The sequence below is a fragment of the Tiliqua scincoides genome, chromosome 8 (assembly GCF_035046505.1).
Source record: "Tiliqua scincoides isolate rTilSci1 chromosome 8, rTilSci1.hap2, whole genome shotgun sequence".
Lineage (NCBI taxonomy): Eukaryota > Metazoa > Chordata > Lepidosauria > Squamata > Scincidae > Tiliqua > Tiliqua scincoides.
Genome location: NC_089828.1, coordinates 7,054,267 through 7,076,485, shown reverse-complemented (window position 1 = coordinate 7,076,485; position 22,219 = coordinate 7,054,267). Strand labels below are relative to the sequence as shown.

Below are 22,219 nucleotides of genomic sequence, written 5' to 3'. Positions count from 1 at the left end.
CTTGTTGTCTTGTGTACTCCCTGAGGTACCTAGTGGTCCTCTGTGAGATACAGGAAGTTGGATTAGATGGGCCTTTGGCCTGATCCAGCAGGGCTCTTCTTATGTACACTTAGGATATTTGCATAATTTGTCCTGCTCTGCATAATGTATTCTAACATGTGTTCAATTCTGCATAATTTATGTTGGCTGTGTTTTGTAGTTGGAAAGGCGAAAAGGTGCAGGGAGCCACTGGACCTCTTGCTCAGCCACAAAGGTGGCTCCAGAGGTGCTGGGAAGCTTGGCCAACACCCCTTTCCAAGCCTCTCTTTGCTGTCTTCAGAGCTGGGAAGAAAAAAAACACAAAACACTGGGGATTCTCAATGCCATGACTGAAACACCCTGTATAGTTTTCTTCCTGTAAACCACAACTGCATTGGGGGGGGGGGAGATTTAGATCAGGCCTCAATACAAGGAGAAGGCGGGCTCCCACATTCCCCTCCCCACAGTGGGTTATAGGGGCTGTCAAGGGTCAATCTTAGCAGTGGCTTTGCAAGACCTATTTTGCTCCCACTCTTTGGGTGCCACTGTAAGCTTCTTGGGGAAAGGCTGGCAACAAAGAAACCATTTGTGTAGGCACCATCTTCTTCTCACTCCATAGGTGTGCAAGCAGAGGACTATAGGATAGCAAAGAGGAGAAGCAGGAGCTGAATCTCCCACTGTAGGGGCTTAACAAACAGTGAACCACTTTGCTGCTGAAGGTTTGAGGCAGTCTCTTGCTTGTAAAAGCACTTGCTCCCCTGAGCCAGTTAAGGCGCCTCTCTGGGTTGGCTGTCAGAGCTTCTGGAGCATCACAGTTTGATGGATGCACAAAGGAGCCTTTTGCAGAGGTTCCCAGTCCCATCCCAGAACTGCTATTCCTGGAGTCTCTTAGCATGGGAGCCAAGGCAGTAAAACAGCATATATTTTAACTATGCTTGTAGCACAGATGTGACTTTGGCTTTGAGAGGTTCTGAGATGACATTTCCGATGAGGCGCTTGCTTGGAGGCTGCTCCCTGAGTGACTGTTGGTCATTGTCTTTGCAGAGCCCACTATCAGCGTGGTCCAAGAGTCTTGTGTTCGCAGCGCTGGCTTCATCCAAAGTCCATACGACCTGCCCAGGAACAGTCACATTCCCTGTCACTACGACATTCTTCCTGTAAGACACAGCCCAACTCATGGGACACTTTGGGACAAGCAGCCATAAAGGGTTGTGCCAGGCTGCTCTTCTCATGCCCTATGGACACCGCTCTCTGATTTGGCCACCAAAGAGATGACAGTCTTCTTTTGTTTTGTTCTGCTGCGCGTTGGGGAGAACAAAACGACCTAAGGAACCTGCCGGAACGCTAGTTTTGGGCCAACTTCCTTCTGCATGAAACTATTTTACAAAACAGTTTTATACAGATCACAGGAAAACTAAGAGAACTCCTCAGACTGTGTACAACTGAGGGGCAAAAAGACTCCAGAAAGCGCTGGATGGAAGCGCCTCATCTTGATTTTAGGTTTTTTTTGTTTTTAAATGATGGACAGGAAAAAACAAACTTCCCTCCCTTTGTGGCAAGTTCTTATCGCTGTATCTGTGCTAGTACCTGCTTAAACAGATCTTTTCCTTTTAGAGACAAAATGCTCAGAAAGATGTTGACATACCGTACATTGCCTGACCTGCTGTGTGGAAAAGGATCCACCCCCAAACAGGCTGGGTGGGGAGTTCCTTTAGATATGAATGCTGTTTACAGCGGCTTCCGTCCCATTTTCTGCTTTGGCCTAAGAGCTGTTTCTCGTTCCACAGATCTTGTGTTGAGTGTATATATGGTTCAGCATGGGTAAGAGTGGAGTCTGGTTATCCTGACTGACCAAAAGTCTGTGGTCTGAAAGCATCAGGTAGCTCTGCGATGGCTACAGTATTTTCCGAACTGCTGTTTGCTCAGAACAGTGAAGACCTGCAGCGTGGCGAGTCTCCACTGTTGTACAATGCCAAGGGTGGGGGGGCGCGCACTCTCAACATGGCATCTGAGCGCCACAGCATCACTTCCTGGGGTCTTGTAACCAGTCGGCCTTTGTTGGCTCCCTGTCAGCACATCTTCATCAGGTGTGGTTGGACTGCACCAATCCATTCTCCAAGAAATATTTCCCCCCCTCCTGTGTGCTAAGCCTGACTACCTATGGTGCAAGTGTGGAGGGTGACCTGTAGGAAAGTCACTTTCTTTCCTTTCCCACGAAGCAGCAAAACCAAGGCAGAACTTAAGTGTGACAGCCCCGCAACAACCAGGGCGCAGGTGCTACCAACCCCCTCCCCAGGAACCCATTGTACATGTTGCTCAGAACAGACTAGTACCTGCTCCACCCTTCATGATGAAGGCAGGGGAGCCTCAGGCTTGTAGAATAGATTCAACAGCTCTTTCAGAGTATTCCCTCCACTGCAGCAGAAGGATGACTTGTTTTATAAGCACTCTAGGCCAGGCAGCTGTGGGCAAGTGCTCATCGCATCTGCAACACCTGTTGCAGTCATCCCACCATCCAGTTTAGAAATGTTCCTACTGAGGCCTTGACTGCCCCCGTAGCTCTTTCCTGAGCAAGCCAGAATATTGGTGCTAAATCAGTGCTCAAGTAGCAGAGATGGCTTCTTCACTAGGTAAGTATCAGTCAGGCATTAATGCACAGGACAGTGAGAACCAGAGAAGAAAAGAACATGAAATGAGGAGTTGCTAAAATAGTATCTGAGTGACTAGAGACAAGGGGGCCATGGTCTAGGGCTAAAGCAAGCTCCATTCAGACCTCCCTTTAACAGTGGTCAGTTTAGCTTCACTTCTCAAGTCTATAACTTGTTTTTAATTCTGACCATATGCAGAATGTGTTTCACACAGTGGGCCCAGTGCTTCTAGAGATAGGGACACCAGAAGCTGCCTTATACTGAGCTGGGCCATTGGGCCAATCTGTAGCTCACTTGATTCACAAGCACTGACTAGCTGCTGCTTTCCAGACAGGAATCATCTCTGGGCCCTGCCTGTAGGTGCCAAGCGCTGAATCCAGTGCCTTCTGCGTGCAACACCCTTCCTGCCAAAATAATCTGATTTATCCTAATCGTTTTATGGCACCTCTCACTCTGGAGCAATCTGTTTGAAATCCATACCAAGACTGGAATGTGCAGTGAGCTACACTGGTCATGGTGTCACAGTGTGAGAGACTGCACTGTGTCATGGAGGCTCTGTTAAACTCATTTTCAGTTCTCTAGTTGAAGGTGTGCACCAGCAGAAAGGCAGGCCCCCAGCAGAAGGAAGATCCTTTGGTTAGATTCCCACTTGGAGAAGGGAAGAAAGAAGTGACCAGCTCCTTACCCCATTTGTGGGTTGCAAGTTAAGAGCTGTTTTAGTAAAAACAGCCATAATGATCTTCCAATAAGACAGGCAGGCTGTAAAGCTGGTTTCCTTGCATTCATATTGTCTGGCCTAAATGACTGAAAAGGTGGCTGGAGGGGGAATGGGAGAGAGAAAATGCTGAGGTGCTTTCCTAAAACAATTTCTAGGGACTTCAGGGCCCCGAGGCCCCGTGTTGCAGTCGGGGCAAGAGCAGGTCAGCATAGTGCAGCTCACCTGACGCACTGTACCTAGCAGGGCAGGTTCTCCCTGCTCACTTTGCATCCAGTCTCCTTTCTTAGCAGCCAAAGCAACCAGTTGACACATCTATTCATCTAGCGTTGGACAAGCCCAGTTTGCCTTCTGCAGCTCAAGAGAGGTGGTGGTGAAGATGACCAACAGCATGAAATCAAGCAGAACTGCACCCAACCCCTGCAGCCCAGGCCACTGTTGCAAACAGACACCACACAACCCCCTCTATGGAGAGAAGACCTGGAGTAAGGTGTGCAAGGAGCAGCTTTTGGGCCCCATTCTGGAAGGGAAGGTTCTCTGAAGCCCCTTATTAATGTGGGCAACAGGGAGGAGGAGAAACAAGGTTTCAAAATTGTCCATCAGAAAGAGCAAGGATGCTCCCCTAGCAAGGTTGATGGAGAACCAGATTTTTCTTCCACAGCACAGGAGAAACAAAAAGTATTTACACGAATGCTGCATGCGTGCATGGGGGCAAAATGATCGATCAGCAATAGCCGTTTTACTTTCCAGGAAAGCCTTATCCAAAATATGAGAAGTAGCAGAACCTTATTTTGTAGGGCCAGTAGGAATATATATTTTAACTACATGTATAGAAAAAAGTCTTACCTCAGAACGAGCAACGGACAAGTCCTCCAGCGAGGTCTTTGTTCAGACAGGGTAGCTTCCCATTGTGTTCACGTTGTGCTCGGAAATTAACATGTTTGATGCAGAGGCCAGGAGGAGTGACTGCTGTGCAAGACAGCAAGCTTGCCCTGTGTTGAGGAGCATCATTGCACCCTGTGGACTGAACAGATGCAGCGGCTGCTTCCAGCGCTGGAACAGGGTGGAGGCACGTCAGTAAAACAGGCAGTCCAGTCAGTGCAACAATGTGCAAGCTTTCAGGTAACACAGAACTGTTCCCCCTGCAGCATAAATGGACCACTGCAAGCCCAAGAGAACTGACACTCCAGGTTGCTGTACAGTCTGAGACTGCACCGGGTAGGCAAGCATCCTTTGGCTTTTGTAAAGCTGGATGGCCAGACCCAATGGGGAAACCAAGCGTGTGCTACATCCAGCAGAAGACAATGTTTGGCAAATCCAGTCACATATATATTATAATATATGGCATTCCTTGAAAAGGGAATCTAAACACTGTAATGGCAATACTTTTTTTAAAGCAAGACAGATTTGTAATATTTGTTGACCACGGGAAGGTGGTCTACCTTGTAAAAAATAAACTGAATTTCTCTCAGCCTTGCATTTTCTTTTAACATAACCCTGTGTAAGCATTAAAAATCTTGCTAGAACAATTGTTGTCAGCAAAAACCTTCTGTCAACGAACAAATTGAGCCTCCAACTAGGGCAGCATCTTCTTCCCTAACTTCTGAAACTGGGGAGCAGAATATTCAACCAGGAGGAAGCCTTTTGCCAGCAATACATGGCTCTTGGGGGAGAAAGGTGGGGCAGTTTCATCTGGAGGCCAGCACTTGGGCTGCAGGGCAGACTTGCAACTTGGAGAGTTGCAACTTGCAACTCTCTCTCTTGGGAGAGAGCCTGGCTTGTGTGCTGCATCTCAGACCACTCACTCTGAATTCTTCCACTCACTCTGACCTCATTGCTCCATTCAAAACATACCACATTGGCCAAGAGATTCTGAGGGAGGGGCTTTATTCCCAGCAGGCCTCTCTTGCAACCCTTCCTGACTTCAATCACTCCCAATATCCTCTCTCGCCGCTCTTTGGAAACAGAAAAAGAACATCCCTGAGCTCTGCAAACCTGTCATGCTCACAGTAAAGCAAATGGAAGCAGCAAGAGATTCAGGTTCATGTCTCAAATACACTCATATAATTTATTCCAAGTAATCCCCGCAGTGCATGTTTATTTCAATCACCTTCTTATATCTTAGGTACAACATTCACACTGAAAGATCCACAACTGTGTAACTCCCCAAAAAAAGCTCACTTAGCAACACCTGAACAGTCCCCTGTGATTCTTTATTAGAATTTCAATGAGTGAATAACTCTAAATCAATCTTAAAAAATATTTAAAGTACAGAATGTGCATACAGTACAAAGCAATTTACAAAAGAATCAGAAAAAAGAGACGTGTGGAAACAGATCAACATTACATGAGAACGAGAAACGAGACGAAGGGACTACAGCAATGCCTTCTGTGTGCTGCACACGTCATGAGCACCGCAAGACCGACAGGCTGGCTGACACACACGACACTGTGTGCATACCCTCAAGGGCATGGGTAACCAGGGGGAAAGGACACACTCTGGGCTGGCTGGTGGCATCTTGGAGAGAAGATGCCTCCCTCTCCCCCCCGCCCCCAACCCTTGCCACCTGAAGCCTCATTGCAACCTGACTTCCCCAAAGGCCACAGAATGCTGGATGTGGGTAGACAGAATAGCCCTTTGGGAGTAGGGCATCCACTGCTTGCCAAACTGGTCTAAACATTCTAGTGCCAAGAAGCAGGAGGAGAGAATCCAGCTGGGCACCAAGAAATACATCTGTTGGAGACACAAACAGGTGGACCTCTGAGTTGCACTTCTGCCTGTGCTGCTTAATGCTCTCTGCTTCAGTGGGAAGGTGATGGCAGGCAGCAAAGCTCCGTGCATTACCTGGCTGATGAGTTGTACCACAACGGGCCTCTCTGCCGGATCTGCAGACCAGATCCAATCCCAACCTGCTCTGACACACTCCGATTTCAGTGGTTGGTGCACTAGACTAAACTAGAACCAAATCCAGTTTTCCAAAGGTAGGTATTCAAACCAAAAGGGGTATTCAAGGCATTCCTTGTCAGAAGAAGAGAGAACCACAACATCCTTCCAAGGTTTTCCATGCCTTTAAGAATGAGAACAAGCATTGCTGCTGATAGGAAGCCAAGTGAACCGAAGGTCCAGCCGTGTGTCACACAAAGACCTGCAAGCTAAACACTCAAACCGGAGGGTGACTAGCTCATGCTTCTCTCCCTGTTTCATTACACAACACACACCTCCTTTTGGGGCACAACACTGCACTGCCATTAATTCACACAAAGCAACTCCCCCACCCCCGGTTGCCAACGTGAAGAGCAACTAATCTCCCACTGGCTTGCAGGAGGACATTAATCTGATTGGATAAATGTCTCTCTAAAAGCAACCTGTGTTGCTCCAACGAACCATCTCCCCAAAGGCAGCATTGTTGGCTGTTTGGGGACACAATAAAAGGAGAGAGCAAGTGGCTTCTTCAGCTCCTTGGGGTACGTGATGTGCAGCTCAAACTCCACAACACAGAGTTGCCCTGGATGATTCTCCACCCAGCAAGAGGTCTGCAGAAAACTGGGAAGTGCTACCTACTGGGGCAGAACGGTTGCAGCTCCAGACCACCAGGCATCTTTTGAGTGTGGGACACTGTATCAGCAAGCGATACACAACCCATTGCATGAGACAAGACACCAATTAGCACAGCGGACAAAGGGAGGCTGGTTTAAGAGGCTCGGGGATAGTCCGCGTCAATTCTATGCTCATGTTCTCAGGAGTGCCAGAATTCAGCAGTTACCATCTAGATCTAGATCTGAATGAGCCAGCATGCTAGAAAGGGGATCCATCATGAATTTAAACATTGGCCCTGCCAGGACTAGCATTCTGATAATGCTGCAGCCACATGCAAACAATGGATGATTTGTAATACTGAAATTAAGAGGGATGGAAAAAAGGAGTTAAGACATGAAGAAATCAGAGAATAGAAGAAAACAAACATAATTAACTGGGGGGGGGGGAGAGAGAGAGAACAGAACAGAAGAGAGACCAGTGTGAACTCAACATCTCCATCTTAGACCTGGGGAAATATACACAGATTTGGAGGAGAAGAAACTCGCTATATATTTTGACAACACTGCATCTTTGGTTTGTTTTCCGTAGTCGGGGGGACATGGATGGGGACCACATTGTTGCTTGGAGATATGTCATTCTCACGTCTGTCTGACATTTGCTTCTGAGACACGATGCGATAGATCTCTGAAAGAGAGGAAAGGTGTGTTAGTATAGAAGGGAGTTAAAGTTAGAACCTTAGTCACCTCCCCCCCAGGGCAGCCAAAATTATATATTATCTTTATGGGCATTATCAAGAAGAGAAGCCCCCCCCCCAATAAAAATCACAATTCCTCGTCAGTTTTAGCTGAGAATTTCTGAAACACACTGGGGGGGAAATCTTGATCACTTCAGGTTGCCAACAACTTATTTTCAGGCCATTAGTGGGACAGCCCACAAGGCAGACCTCCTGCCCGTATACATGCGGTCCCTTCATCAACAGTCAAGCATTCTTTTGTTCCTGCCTGGCTCCAGGCCAAGCCACTTGCAGCCTCAGCTCAAAGGGCAGGAGGCCAGTCACAAGAGTGATGCATCTTGAACTCAGGTTGAGGAGCAAGAATGGGGGGCAGGAACACCAACAGCTGGCAAGTGTTTCCAAGGGTGTCAGAAGAGAGGGAAAGCCAACTTCACAAAGTAAGGAAAATGCATCAGCTTTCATGCTGGTATCCGCAGCCAGGCCCAGAGAGTCCTTTCAGGTACGTTTATGCCACAAGCCTCAGTGAGTTTAACCATCAGTCCCAATCCCTACTTGGAACTGCAGGAGGGGTAAAGCATCTCCAAAGGAGAATTTGCATTCCCTCCCCCCCCCCCCCCGCTAAATCACAACACCAAGGATATACCGGAAGGGGGAGAGCAATCACAGCTAAGACACCTGGAGCTGATCTGCCTCCTGTGGGTCTTGACTGCTTCTTCACACCCACCCTAAGTGCCACTCTGTTCTAGCTCCGGAGAGGATGCAAGACAACGGCTGTGTCTGCCCCCACAAAATTCCGTATGTGCTTGCTGGCCAGGAATGTGAAGGGGTGGTGCTGGTCAGGAGTAGCTTGACCCCTACCTCACAATTTCAGCTAATCTGGTTCAGAAGGAAACTAGAGATTTTAGCCTGAATGTTAGGGCAATTCCATAACACCAGGGGAAGGGGCTGCTCAGGTGCCCGTCAGCCACACACGCAAAGGCAGGCAAGCCTGTGGTGGAGAGCACACCTCCTCATGGCAAGGCACAGCACACAACTGGCTGGTCTGCTTTTGAACCCTCCTGCCCCCAGCCCAGGATTCAGAGGAAGAACAGAGAACACACCCAGCACCCCACTCAGGAGAACGGCTGACAAAGAGGCTCGTCCTTGCTCATTTCCACACCAGGAAACTGAGCGACCCTGGAGTGATAAGTCAGGAAGCAGAGGGTGTGTGCTGTCCTGGGGGGCAGGGAACAAGTCATTCAGGGCAGAAGGTGTTCCTGGTGAGTGGCCGCTTCCCTCTATCAGCAACAGGGAAGCACATGCAGTTGGAAAAAAAAAGCCTGACAGACAATTCTGGCTGCAACATCCTGGGAAGAGGAACAGCATGACCAGAATCAGCAGCTATCCATCACTCTGCACTTTTAAGAACTGCACTGAGGGAACCTGGAATCTGCAACTAGAAAGTCCAAAGAACTTGAGCCAGTCGCCTGAAAAAGCAAGTCAAGCTGCAAGAGCTTGACAGTCGGAGGCTCTCTCCCATACACTCTCTGCCGAAGCACTGATAGGTGTTCCCTCACTTGGGAATGAGCTGTTGAAAAGACCCTCATCCAGAGTTGCCCAAGCCCACTCACCTGTCAGAATCGTCTGGAAAGCAGCTTCCACGTTTGTTGAGTCCAGAGCGGAGGTCTCAATAAACGACAGGCCGTTCTTTTCTGCGAAAAAGAGGAGAAACCACTCAGAGGGGGAGAGAGCGAGAGCCTACTGGAGATTCTGGCAGCCCAAGAGAGCACACGTGGATTCAGCCACTTCGGCTCACGGCAGAGGCCACGCTGCTGACATGTCCTCACAGTCACAAGGACCAGGAACTGCGTCTTGTTTCCATATTGTGCCCTCAGCCAGGCTGCTTCCTAGGCCTGAAAGGGCCCCCTCTCAAGGCACATCAACCACATGTCTCTAAAGTCAAGCACCTCACGTTTCCTGTCCTGTCCTCTGCCATTACGGAACAAGCCTTCTCCGCCATTAGTGCCCTTCAATTTTGATTTTAAATCAACGGCACTTTGCATGCTATTTGCATGCTGAGCAGCAGAGTTTGGCCCCTGTCTGCCTCTCCCTTTTAGCAGCTTTACAGACTCCACAAAAAAAGGTTCCATTTTCTGGACCTGGGGCAAAGGACTGGTTGCCAAGCAGTAGGAACACAAGATGAACCTGTGTACGTCAAGAGTACTAAGCCAGATGGATAAGGGCAGTTTTGCGTGCTTGTATATACAGTCAATATGGACACCCCCTTGATTATCAGCTTATGAACAATTACCCCTTTTTTATTCAGCCCTTCCCAACAAGGATTCTATCCAGGCAGAACCCAAAAGAAAGCTTGTACCCTTCTCTTAGAATAGCCCAGGCGGGCGGCACGCACGGACAGCTGCCTCCTCCCAACCCCCTGCTCATCACACAACACTTGATCCATGCATTGGGCAATCCAAACACAGTTTTGGATGCCAGAGAGCTGCTGAAGACCAAGATGGGGTTCCACAACTCCGATCAGTAGCTTGGCTCACAGGAGCTTAACACGTGTGCGGCCAGCGTCTGGGGTGGCCAAACTGCGAAGGGTGAGAACAGAGTTTGCTCCTTTTGGTCGTCTGCGTCCACTAACTGGCAATGCTGAAATGCTTCACATTATGTAACAAAGTCAATGCCTTCAATTGTTTGGCTGCATGGAGCCCTTTCCCATCATACAAACAAACAAGGGCTTTTAATAATCTCCTGAGGACAGCCTGTGCATTCTAGACAAAGCTGACTGCAGCTCAAGGTTTTCCCAGTATAGCCTCACTACATCCTACAGGCACATACCAAAGGGGGGGGGGGAAGTACTGCAACCAGCAAAGCATTAACCACCTTTCCCTTCCGCTCCTGGTGACAAGTGGCATAAATCAAAAATTTTTTAATCACAATTAGTGCAAAGAATTCAGAGCCACACTGCAAATGGGACAAACTTGGCCTGAAAATCTTTCAGATTTATGAACAGGTTGACAACTAGAGGTCAGAGCAGACACCACCACATTTTAATTGTGTAAGACCTTTGGGGTGAGAGAGAACACTCTCTTATTTAATTATAAAAGGCCTGAGCACTGTTTAGATTACTGCCCCTACTCCCTCCCCCGGCTGAATATACATCACTGAAAACGCACCCACAGAGGGCACCTGTCAAAACAGAAAAGGCTACAAGAACCAACAAATCAAGCTGGTGCCACAGGCCAGAATCAGAGGCAGCCAACCAGAAACAGTAGTGGCAGAAGGCACACACAACCCCTGACTGCACTGTGTCTTGCCAAAAGCTAGAAAGGAAAATATTCTGAACACATGAAACAGGACGATACAGAGTCAGACCATCACTGAGTTAATAGGGCTTTCCGAGCCCTGCTACAAAATCCCTTCAACTGGAGGTGTTAAGGATTGAATGTGGGATCTGTTGCAGCCAAAGCTCTGTGCTCTGTGACTAAATGGTGGCCCACCCCTACCTGGAAAGACCCTAATGAGAGCTAGGGCAACAGAGCAGGTGGGTGGGTGAGTGGGTTTGGTTTTCAAAGGACAACATTCAGCCCTACTTGCTAGTGTAGCATGGTATAAAGAATGGGTACAGAATAAAGTGAGCTGCCTAGATAATGCATCAGCTCTCGCTCGCTTTCTTTCCCCCAACATGAATACCTGGGAACAGGTGACCCACTGATTAGCAGGTGATGGGGAAGAAGCCGCAGCAGCAGAAAGACAAGCTCTGCCAGCTCTACGGTACCTCCAAACTTCAGCCAACACAGTTTAACCTTTGACCACAGGCTTCCAAGAGGCAGCAGCATGCAGTTGTGTGTTCAGCCAAGGATCTTAGTCAGCCACACATCTGGCACCCAACCCACTGACCTGCAAATGCCCGTGCCTCATCTGTGGGGACGGCCCGCAGGTGGCGCAAGTCGCTCTTGTTGCCCACAAGCATGATGACAATGTTGCTGTCTGCGTGGTCCCGCAGCTCCTTCAGCCACCGCTCAACGTTCTCATAGGTGAGATGCTTGGCAATGTCGTACACCAGCAAGGCCCCCACAGCTCCGCGGTAATAGCTACAAGCAAAAGCACACATCCAAGTGAGCTCCCTCCATGCAGCCATCCAGAGTGGTGGGAATGCCACTGTGAGACAGCCCAGCCCTACTTCCAATCAGTTGCAAGTGGGATCACCTTGACAGCCAAGAATCCACTACCCAAGACTTATGTTTGGCCTCAACTCAAAGTTTCTCACTGTGTCATTGATTTGTTCTATAAGCAGTCCTAACACCAAGGACTCAGGGCTGGTGAGAACCTTTAACAAAAACACACAAGGATATGCTTTATGTCTGACATCTGCAAATGTGCCCCCAAATAAAGAGGTCTACTTTAAAAAAACAAAAAGCCAGCACTGTGGTATCTACAATGCTCCAAGGATAGGGAATTCCACAGTTGTGAATCAGGCATGGGAAAATCTCATTTTGGATTGTGGAAATGCTTAAGAGTTGCACTTTTAGTTGATCTCCAGGACCATGATGTTCAGTTGTTAATATGAAACTGGGCCCTACACAGACACAAGTTTCCCTGTTCAATCATGCTTCTCTGCAAACAGAAAGGGTGTGTGTGTGTGTGTGTGTGTGTGTGTGTGTGTGTGTGTGTGAGAGAGAGAGAGAGAGAGAGAGAGAGAGAGAATGCAATGTGTGTGTTTGCACGCCGTCAGCCAAGACCTGACACTGGGCAGACAAGGGTCTCTTATAACAGCTCACTTACGCTGAAGTGATTGCCCGGTATCGCTCCTGCCCTGCTGTATCCCATATCTGTGCCTTTATTGTCTTGCCGTCCACCTGAATGCTTCGTGTCGCAAATTCCACACCAATGGTGCTTTTGCTTTCCAGGTTGAACTCGTTGCGAGTGAAGCGGGAGAGAAGGTTGCTCTTGCCGACTCCAGAATCACCAATGAGGACAACTAGAGAGACAATAAGGGGGCATAATCAAAAGCAGAAACACCACATCTTTGTGAACAAAGCCACCTGTTTTAATTTAAAGAAACTGGGAAGATCTGAATCCTCTAAGGCAAGGGTGTCAAAACTTATTTCATACAAAGAGCCAAAGATTTCATTCATGCTGCCTGCTGAGGGCCGGAAGTGACATCATTAAGCAAGAAGTGACGTCACATCACTAAGCCATTTCTGCTCAGTGTACACCTGTGGGCTGGGTAGAAATGGGTTAAGCACTTTGAAATAAGCACTTTGCTCTCACATAAGAACTCGGTAGCTACAAATGTCAGAAGAGAAAATGTGCAAATCTTGCTCATATTTTCAAGACATAGGAGAACCCAATTATCATGCTAGGAGAGTCCAATGTCTTGAAAATATGAGCAAGATTTGCACATTTTCTCTTCTGACAGGGCAGGGCTGGCTCCACAGCTGTAACCAATCAAGGCCAATGGAGTCCTGGATGGACACCTGAGTTTAATTTGACCTTGATGGGACTTTGAATGGACATGGACTAAAGGGATAGCTCACAGCTGAGTTGCATCTTGGACTTAACAAGGGGCTACAAGGATAAAAGGCAGCTTGAGAAGGAGCCCAGAACTACCTGACCAGAGGGAACCTGGCCCAGAGCTACCCTGACCCACAGGGAGAGACTACCTGACCAGACAGAGCTACTTGACCCAGACCTACGGGAGAAGGGGACTGCCAGGACTCTGCTGGAAGACACAGAAGAGAGGACTGCCAGGACCCTGCTGGAGGAGACACTCTGCTGGAGAGGAGGGACTGCTGCAGAAGACTGAATTGGGAAGACTGGACTGTGCTTTGGAGATTAGACCGTGGACTTGGACTGGAGGCTTCAGACCTTTACCCACTGAGTTAAGTGGAGTTTTAGGGAGGGAAAGCCTCTGGACAAGAGGACTTGCAGGGAGTGTATGTGTTTGTAGCAATAAATTCTTGTTAACTGCTCAACTGATAAGGAGTTCTGTTCATTTCTTTGCACACCACAGCTGCTGTTCTTGGAAAAGGAGGGTGTTAATTAGCCCAAAAGTGGGCATTCGAAGGGAGTTGGAAAATTTGAACGGGACAACTGCGGGACTTATGTTTGACACCCCTGCTCTAAGGTGTCCACGCTGAGGCATAGGCCCCTTCTGCAGCTGGGCACCATCATAACTTGTCACAACTCCATTGCCAGCCATTTGGCAATGACATCACCACGATACTGCCAAACTTGCAGGTTGCTGAGCTCTGCACTGTATGGAGCTTGAGAGGTACACAGCCACTTGGCTGTGCGCCCAAGAGGGAACACTGCTGGCACAGAAAGCATTGAGGTGATGAGGAGAGAAATAAGTTCCTTCAGGGCCACTTCTGGGGTTACTTTTTGCCCCTCCCACCCATACAGGACTGAAAGAGATCAAAACGAAGTATTTATCCCCAAACATCACAGAAGAGTGCATCAGGGCAGCTATCTGAAGTTCATCATTCCAAAATAATGCAAACATTGGCCACCTTTGCATAAACTTATTTAGCATCACAATGCCTTATTGAACTTCTAGCCAATGTGTTTATTATGGCCACTGCAATAACCTCGATTCCACAAAGTCTGCTGATACAGGGGACAAAACTGGCTTCTTCCAGAAAGAAGCCAAAGACATCAATGCATTCATTATGATTTCTACATCAACCACCCCATGTAGATAAGCATTCTGAGGCCCTCAGGAATTATACATCAAGCAATTTGCCCAACATACTAGAAGACAGTTTTCAGTTTTTTATTTTCTCATTTCCAGAAAATACAGGAAGTCAGCACAAGAGCTTCTCCAGTTCCAACACCAGCACTGCCGCTTATGTACAGTTTTCCATTTAGGTGGTGTCAAAATGCCACCTGTAATGTCTCTCAATCATGGTTTTGTTTTCCAAATTTGCAGTTGTTGAAGAGCTGGAGATATTCTTCCAAATCAACTGCCAGGCACATTGCAGGATCACCCCCAAGCGCATCCAGATAACCATTTTGGAAGCTCTGTGCTCCTGCAAGTCCATCATTGACCAGAATGGCTCCAACAGCCAGTGGAAGGGCTGCTACACAGCACAACGCTCCCCCCCCCCCGTATTTACGCCACTGCACTGAAGCATCCCTTCCCCTGGGGGCTGGGGATAAGAATAGGCCCTCAGTTTAGCTGTACTTGTCGTAAGAGGTGACTAAACAGCCACTGGGTAGATGGAACTTGTTAACCTGGGAATGCAGCTCATCTGAGAGAAGGAAAACTCTGATCCCAAACCTCCACTGCCTTGTGGCTACATCCAGTTGTGGAAAAGGCTTCAGGAGTCAACCTCGAGGCAAAATCCAGAGCCGGAGTCCCTGAGGCAGTTCATGGCTGAACACAGTCACGTTCTGGCAACTCCTGCAACGCCGCTGGAACCAACCGTATTGGCCTCTGCCTTTCCATTGGGCCATTTCAGCGCCGTGGAGAGGGGGGATTTGCTGCATGGGTAACAGCCTATTCTCCATACCTACTTTACCCAGGCTTCACGCACTGGAGAGGACACTCTGTTCCAGAGCGACCATTCAGAGCGTGACACCGTGGTCTTCCGAGACTGAAGGATGCCAACAACAACTGAAGCATCCCATACTCAAATTTGGTCAGCTTTCAGCCACCTCCATTCTCATGACACAAGTTAAAGTGTATGCTCAGCTCAAGAACAACCTTGGAGGCAGGGTTGTTCCGGAAGGCAAGAGCCGCCTGCCTGCCTTCCTTTCAGCCAACTCAGCAAAGCAGCAGGAGCCAAACTGCCGACAAGATACACAGCACTGAAGCACAGCCAAGCTAACCGTTGATGTTCACGGGTTGCCGAGATCAGGTAGAGGGTGACCTGCAGTCTGAGGCCAGGGAGCCAGCAGAGTCAGAGGTGCAGGCCTTCTGTTCACACCAGGCCATACAAATGTGTTGATCTGAAACCGAAGGCAGCAGTCCATCCACCAGGGGCTTGATGAAGCTTCAAGCCCTTGCTTGGACAAGCAAAAAAGGAGAAAAGGGGGGGGACAGAGAATTCTCAAGCCCCTGACAGGCCACTGCACAGGGTCACAAACTATACAGCCCAGATTCAAGCTCTCTCCACTGACATCAGCTCTCCGCTGAGCTCCAGCAGCAGGCACACAGCTTGCTGGCAAAGGGGGAACCAGGAGATCGAGGACCAGGTACCATCTTGTCTTGGGTCCTGGCATTCCTGTTTATCCAGAGAAAGGCTGCAAATATCAGCACCCTTTGATGACATGTCAGGCACCAACTGTGTCTGCAAAATGCTGCTCCATACAGTCTGTGGAATCTTTGGACCAGAAATGGGGGAAGAGGTACAGATGGCAGCCTCCTCCTACCAAGCCATCAGGCACAGAATGCCACATGCACTTCCCTTGCTAGAGGCTGGACATTTCCTTTTCCTTTGGGGAGGCAAGGAATGGCAATAAAGAGAAATGCTTGTCTCTTGCGAGCATCTGCATCCGTAAGAGGAAGCCCACTTTCCTTCTAGCGAGGCCTCCAGGAAACTTCCCATCGCTTCCCACCACACGTTTGATGGTGCTACTTCCCAAGGACTCTTGCAGACTTCCCACTGCAGTGTCTGGTTTGCTACCATAGACGGAACTAGATGGAGTTTGGTTTGCATAGAGCAGGGCTGATCCTATGGCCCAAATGTGGGCCTGCCAAGCAAAGGGCTGCCACAGCTACCAGCCTTTTGGGGCCTGCACACTCTACCTGGCTTTGCTGCCCAAGACCACCAAAGGCAGGCAGAGGCATCATCAAGTCCTTGCCAGGCCAGGCTATGTGGCTAAAGGATAACATCAAGCTTCATAAATCACCTTGGCCCCGAATCATACCCTTATTTTATTCCCATGTGAAACGGCTTGTGAAAAAGGGAGAGTCCTAGCAAAGGACATACAGTCCTTCACGTAGTAAAAATGTCACAGTCGTACAAGTAGGGCATAAGCTGGTGCACAGAAGGTGTGGTAGAAATCCCAGTATTTCAGAAGCAGTTCTCCTTATGATGGCAGAATAGACTCTTATTCCATTTTACTGCAATTTAGTACACATTTTAAATTTAAAAAGGGGAAACAGAGTCTGAGTGGCATTAGGGAAATAGTTTAAAAGACAGTCTAATGTTTCTGTGTGCCTACTGTATAAGGCAGGTATAAAGGTGTAACATCAGAAAAAAGTACACCAGAATTTATCCCAAATTATTGGTAAGGTGGGTCCCTACAAATCACATGAAAGGGTTCTCTCCTCAAGGCACCGCAAGGACATCCGGCATCACAACTGGAGAAGGGCTTTTGGAAGAAGGTAATAAGGGTGGCCATATACACAACGCATAGGGACTGAAAGCTAGACCAACTCTTCCAGTATCTACCACTCAGCAACTAAAGAAGAAGGAGTTCGTCAAGGGTATGGGTGATCAGCTGAACTTGGCAGCGTGCAAGGGCAAAACACCAAGAAAGAAGGAACTGAGCAGTGAGTTACATCAACAAGCAATGAGCTGGCTCCAACACTGACAAATAAAAGCTATGCAGTCATTTTTGGGTGGGTGGGGGCTTTCCACAGACTCAGCAGGACAGGAGGAACACCACTGAGCAAGTCGACCCAACTATGAAAAGTCTTCTGATGTGAATATATGTGAGAGGTCATCACTCAGGTGTTTGCACAAAAGAAAAGTGGTATAGAAGAGTTGGAAAAACATACAACAATTGCAGCGAATGCAGTGGGAACCACTCTGGCTGGTTGGGCTCCGACACCAAACCATGGCTTGTGCAAAGCCGAGAAGGTGCGCTATGGTTTGAGCTTCCAGCTGAACAGCAAGCAGCCCTTGCTTTAGCCACTTGCCTGCCCCTATTTCCTATCTGCTTAAGCCTCCACTTCAGAAGCTCATACCTGTCTTCTCCATGTCTCCACAGCCTCCAGTGGCACAGCAATGGCCACAGTTGCCACTTGCCAGCAGTGTGTAAAATTAAGACAAGACACTTGGCAAACCAGCTTCAAACTGGTGTTTCAGATCTTGGTTTGTCAGCTCCACACCAACCATTACTGGTAGGCAGGGATGGGATCAGACATGTCATGGAACCACGGCTGACCTAAACAAAAGAGGTTGAGTAGCATGTCTGAGCTAGCCAGTCTGTTTTTGCTCTAGCTCAGAAGTGTTAGAGTGCCTACAGCACTGCCAGCCCAGAAGCTACTGGCAAAGGGAGACCGGCTACCTCTCCAGAATGCAGAAGAGAACTCCCAGGCAACCTCACAGACTTCAGCATACACAACCCTCTTGGTGGAAAAAAGTCATATAGGGTACACTTTCATCTCTAAAGAAACATGGCCAGAGCAGCCAAGGTTGTCCTTACACATCCAGATGGTGCCTCAAAGGCACACTGTTGTTTACAACGTGAAACTGGCACACCTAAGAGCTTCACTGGTTTGCAAAAGGGTCATGCTTCCGATCAGGCACACCACCTTGCGCAGCCTCCAGATTTCAGAAGCTCTCCTAGCATAACAAAACTGCTGTGAGCAGGACAACCAATTCTGTCATTTCCCCACACATCCTGTTCACAATCAGAAAAACTCTGCTGAATAATCAATGTGGGAAGAATGTGAGCAGCTCCTGGAGGAGGAGGAGAAGGAAAGCTGCTCTAATGGGCTAGCAACAGCTATGCTGTAACAAAACCAGAAGACAGCTCAGCGTGCAGGAGATCCCACTTGCTCCAAGAGCTGCTCAAGGAGGGCATAGCTGTGAAGCAAGGACGGGCAATAACATTTCCTACTACTACTACTACTACTACTACCACCACTCTGAGAAGGCCAGTGTGAGCTCGACCTAGTTGATGCTGCGACTCATTCATCTTTGTTTGGAATCTGTTAATTCCTTTCTCAGCTCTCCGTATTCAGCAATTTCTACATAAGCTGCTGTTTCCAACACGCTTCTAAAAAGGACCTAGAGCTCATGGTCCTTTTGTTAAGTAAGAACCGCCGCCGCTGGCCCCCCGCAAAAGGCACAGACATTCCAAGTTGAGATTTGCATATTTTTAACCTGGTGTATCCCAGAGAAAATGCATTCTAAGACCAAATAAAAAATACAAACATCTGAAACATTCAACAGCTAATACCCACCTTTGCCTCCTATCCTCAAACACGCACTCAGGACTGAAAACTGCCCTTTAAACATTGAACCACTTGCTGTCTGGCTAGACTAGAGTGAGACTCCTTTGCCAACCAATTCCTCTATTCCAGGGAGCAAAAAGGAGGGGGCAGGCCTAAAATTCTCCCCTCCTTCACCTCCTTTTCTGCACATTCAAGCAAGAACATGTGGTCACTTTTTCAGAAGCAGCAGACTTCACACAAGGTCAAAAGGGGAAAAAATACTCTAAGCCAAGGAGAGCAAAGTTCATCTCAGACAGCAGCCATTCTTCCTGAAGGAAGAGGGTCTGTGCTTGCACTAGGTTCAAAGGGACACCTGCAAGACAACATTCACAAGCCTTATTTTTTACGGCAGTTCCCTGAGGCTGCACTCACAATACCAAGTCAAACCTGTGCCAGGCACTGTGCAAATATTCAACAAAATAAGACACACACCCCAAAAGCTTCCTTTTACATGAATAAAGCAGGAAACAGAACATGGCCCAACCTAGATTCAAAACAGAATTCTGGAGCACTGACAAGTGAGGGGATTCCACTGAAGGCATCCAAAGGCCATAACTGGTACATTTATTTTAAAAAATCTCAACCAAGGAGGTAGGTGCACTGACTATCATAACAAGGCAACAGCAATGAGGGGAGGGAGAAAAAGACCAGGAAAAAAAAGGAAGCGATGAGAAGAAAAAAAGGGAAAGCAATTTGCTTGCAGATACCATCTTCTGCAAGGAAAGAGGTCAGATTTACAACCATCAAGCAGCTGACATCACTACCCTCCTCCCATGCCCCATTCCCCCCCATGCCTCATGGCAACTTTGACTCCCTTTCAGCATTTGATAGCAGCTCCTGTTTATGCCTCTCCCCAGTTCAAAACACACACACACACAAAGACCCCACAAAGGCTTATGTATGCCAACTGGGAAGGTGGGTTGGAGCAAGAAGAGGTGCACCAGGAGATCCAGCTGAAAGATGCAGGGTCTGGCATGGGGGACAGAAGGGGTCTTTTCTGATCTACCCTCTAGGGTGGCTATTCAAGTCACTGTCACATTCCTCCTTTTGCAGTGAGGCAGGTGCCTCCTTTCTGAGACTGTTATTAGCCAAGATAGTTAAACAGAGCCTCTTAATCTCCAAATACCACATCTTGGGACACTCAGGGAAGGGCTGCTGCCCACATGCCATGTTGGGTGGAGAAGATCCTTTTGGTCTGACCCAGCAGGGCTCTTCCCACAACCTTTATCTATGAGGCTTATGCTGCTCAGACACCCAATGAATTCATTCATTCTCTCCCACACACACAACCTGACCAACCAGCTTTCACTACCTAGGAAACAGTGTGTTCCAGCACTTTCTCTCAGAAGGCTCCAAATAAGGTTGATGAGAGGGAAGTTGCTCTCAAGTATAAGATCCTCCTTGCCACTCAGTCTCTGTCTTCCGCACGTTCACTGCTACACTTAGAGCCAGGCTGCGACCCACCAGTGAAGCGGACCCACCAGTGAAGCGCTGGTCAATTTCAGGTGCCGCGGATTGTGTTCTGCTGGCCGTTGCCCAACCTGCCCATGCCCAGTTTTGCCCTTTCCATCAGGCAACGGAACAGGAGGCTGCCAGCGCTCCTGGGCAGCCTCCCAGCGCCTGTTGGTTGCCTGGATGCTTTCAAAGAAAGTGGAACAAAGGTGGGCCGTTGTCAGACCCTGCAAAACACGTCTGGCTGGAGCACAGACTCCGGATTAGCTGACACGGAAGTGCTGAGAAGGCCACACGCTCTGCTTTCTAAGCCCAACACACTTCCCTACAACAACCATAACAACATAAGAACAGCCCCACTGGATCAGGCCATATCTAGTCCAGCTTCCTGAAACTTGTCCAATCCCCTTTTAAAGGCATCCAGGCCATGCCGTCACCACATCCTGTGGCAAGGAGTTCCACAGACCAACCACACGCTGAGTAAAGAAATATTTTCTATAAGAACATAAGAGCAGCCCCACTGGATCAGGCCATAGTCCAGCTTCCTGTATCTCACAGTGGCCCACCAAATGCCCCACGGAGCACACCTGGTAACAAGAGACCTGCATCCTGCTGCCCTCCCTTGCATCTGACATAGCCCATTTCTAAAATGAGGAGGTTGCACATACACATCATGGCTTGTAACCCGGAATGGATTTTTCCTCCAGAAACTTGTCCAACCCCCTTTTAAAGGCATCCAGGCCAGACGCCATCACCACATCCTGTTGCAAGGAGTTGCACAGACCAACCACACGCTGAGTAAAGAGATATTTTCTTTCAAGGAAGGAAAGCTGACGAGGAAGCTGATCTGGGTTAGACATGGGGGAAGAAAGGGGCCTGATTTGTCATTCTAAGGACTCACAAAACCCCTCCTTGGACCTCCAGGCCAGATGCCGTCACCACATCCTGTGGCAGGGAGTTCCACAGACCGACCACACGCCGAGTAGTTCCAGCCTCCAAAGACGGCCAGCGCCAGCCCACCTCGCAGGGGTGTTCTGGGAGGGTCACTGGGGTGGGGAGGAAGCCGAGAGCGCCGCAGTGCCGGGCTTGGGGCTGGAAGGGGGCTGTTGGGTGGAGGCCTCCCCGCAGCCAGCAGCGCCTCAGACCTCCGAGCACCGCCGGCGCCCCCCGCCCTCTGCTCAGCGAGCTCTACGACTCGCGGGCAGCTGCGCAGCTGCTCGGCCTGCGCTGTGCCGGGGCGGGGCGCCCGGACCCGCCGCCAGGCCGGCTCCCCGCTGCCGGGTGTGTCTCTCTCTGTGTCCGCGTCCAGCGCCGCCCGTGGGGCCCCCGGAGCGGCCGCCCCCCGCCGCCCCCCCAGGTCCGGCGCGGGGGCGCACCTTTGAAGAGATAGTCGTACTCGTCGTCGCGGGACCCCCCCATCGCGGCGCTCTGGGCAACAAGGAAGCGACGCAGCCCCTCCCTGCTCAGCTCTGCGAACGCCGGCAGCCCCGCCCCGCCCCGCCCCGCCAGCCAATCGCCGCCGCTTCCGGGAACGCCGGCTTCCGCCCGGGAGCCGCCGCTTCCGCAGCCCCTACACTAGGCGCGGGAAAGAGGCTAGAGTCACACACGCGTGTCCAAGCCCGACTTCCGGGCTCTCAGAGGTTTTTTTTTTAGACTTTGGCTCGGGGGACTGGCTGCAGCTCTAGGCGCAGTTTCCTAGGAGCAGCTCCATTGACTGGAAGAGGACTTGCTTCCGAGTGGCAGGCAGAGCGTCAGACTGTGCAGGCCACACCTGGGGACTGAGCACACAAACACAAGGGACATGTGAGGGAAGTAAGGCAGGTGAGGCAGAGCCTCCCCACCGCAGTCCTTCAAAAAGCACTTCAGCACCTCCCATGGTGGCGGCAAAGGACTCTGGTGGGGAGGCTCTGTCTCACCTGTCTCCCCACCCACTACATGTCCGTCCATCCCT

General features: G+C 49.4%; 2 protein-coding genes across 2 annotated transcripts in view; one reads left to right on the top strand and one right to left on the bottom strand.

Annotated features, from left to right (window-relative positions):
* Positions 1-4,780, top strand: part of MEGF11 (multiple EGF like domains 11) — a 309,714-nt gene extending 304,934 nt beyond the window's left edge. The window contains exon 26 of the mRNA XM_066635603.1: positions 1,063-4,780. Coding sequence (XP_066491700.1) covers positions 1,063-1,223 — 161 coding nt within the window. The 3' untranslated portion in view covers positions 1,224-4,780. The remainder of the gene's footprint in view (positions 1-1,062) is intronic.
* A 795-nt stretch (positions 4,781-5,575) lies between these two features.
* RAB11A (RAB11A, member RAS oncogene family) lies at positions 5,576-21,737 on the bottom strand. The gene is made up of 5 exons (XM_066635048.1): positions 21,645-21,737; positions 12,426-12,621; positions 11,541-11,734; positions 9,263-9,343; positions 5,576-7,603 (listed from the first exon to the last, which is right to left on the bottom strand). The coding sequence occupies exons 1-5, from the start codon at positions 21,685-21,687 to the stop codon at positions 7,464-7,466; spliced, it is 654 nt and encodes a 217-aa protein (XP_066491145.1). The 5' UTR covers positions 21,688-21,737; the 3' UTR covers positions 5,576-7,463.
* Positions 21,738-22,219: the final 482 nt, after the last annotated feature.

What these genes read in the sequence shown, in the direction of transcription:
- RAB11A (XM_066635048.1), bottom strand. Translation starts at nt 21,687, where the DNA reads ATGGGGGGGTCCCGCGACGACGAGTACGACTATCTCTTCAAAG. An exon ending in GTACGACTATCTCTTCAAAG is followed by an intron (nt 12,622 to 21,644) that starts GTGCGCCCCCGC and finishes TTGTCTCTCTAG; the next exon opens with TTGTCCTCATTGGTGATTCT. An exon ending in TACCGGGCAATCACTTCAGC is followed by an intron (nt 11,735 to 12,425) that starts GTAAGTGAGCTG and finishes TTTTGCTTGTAG; the next exon opens with CTATTACCGCGGAGCTGTGG.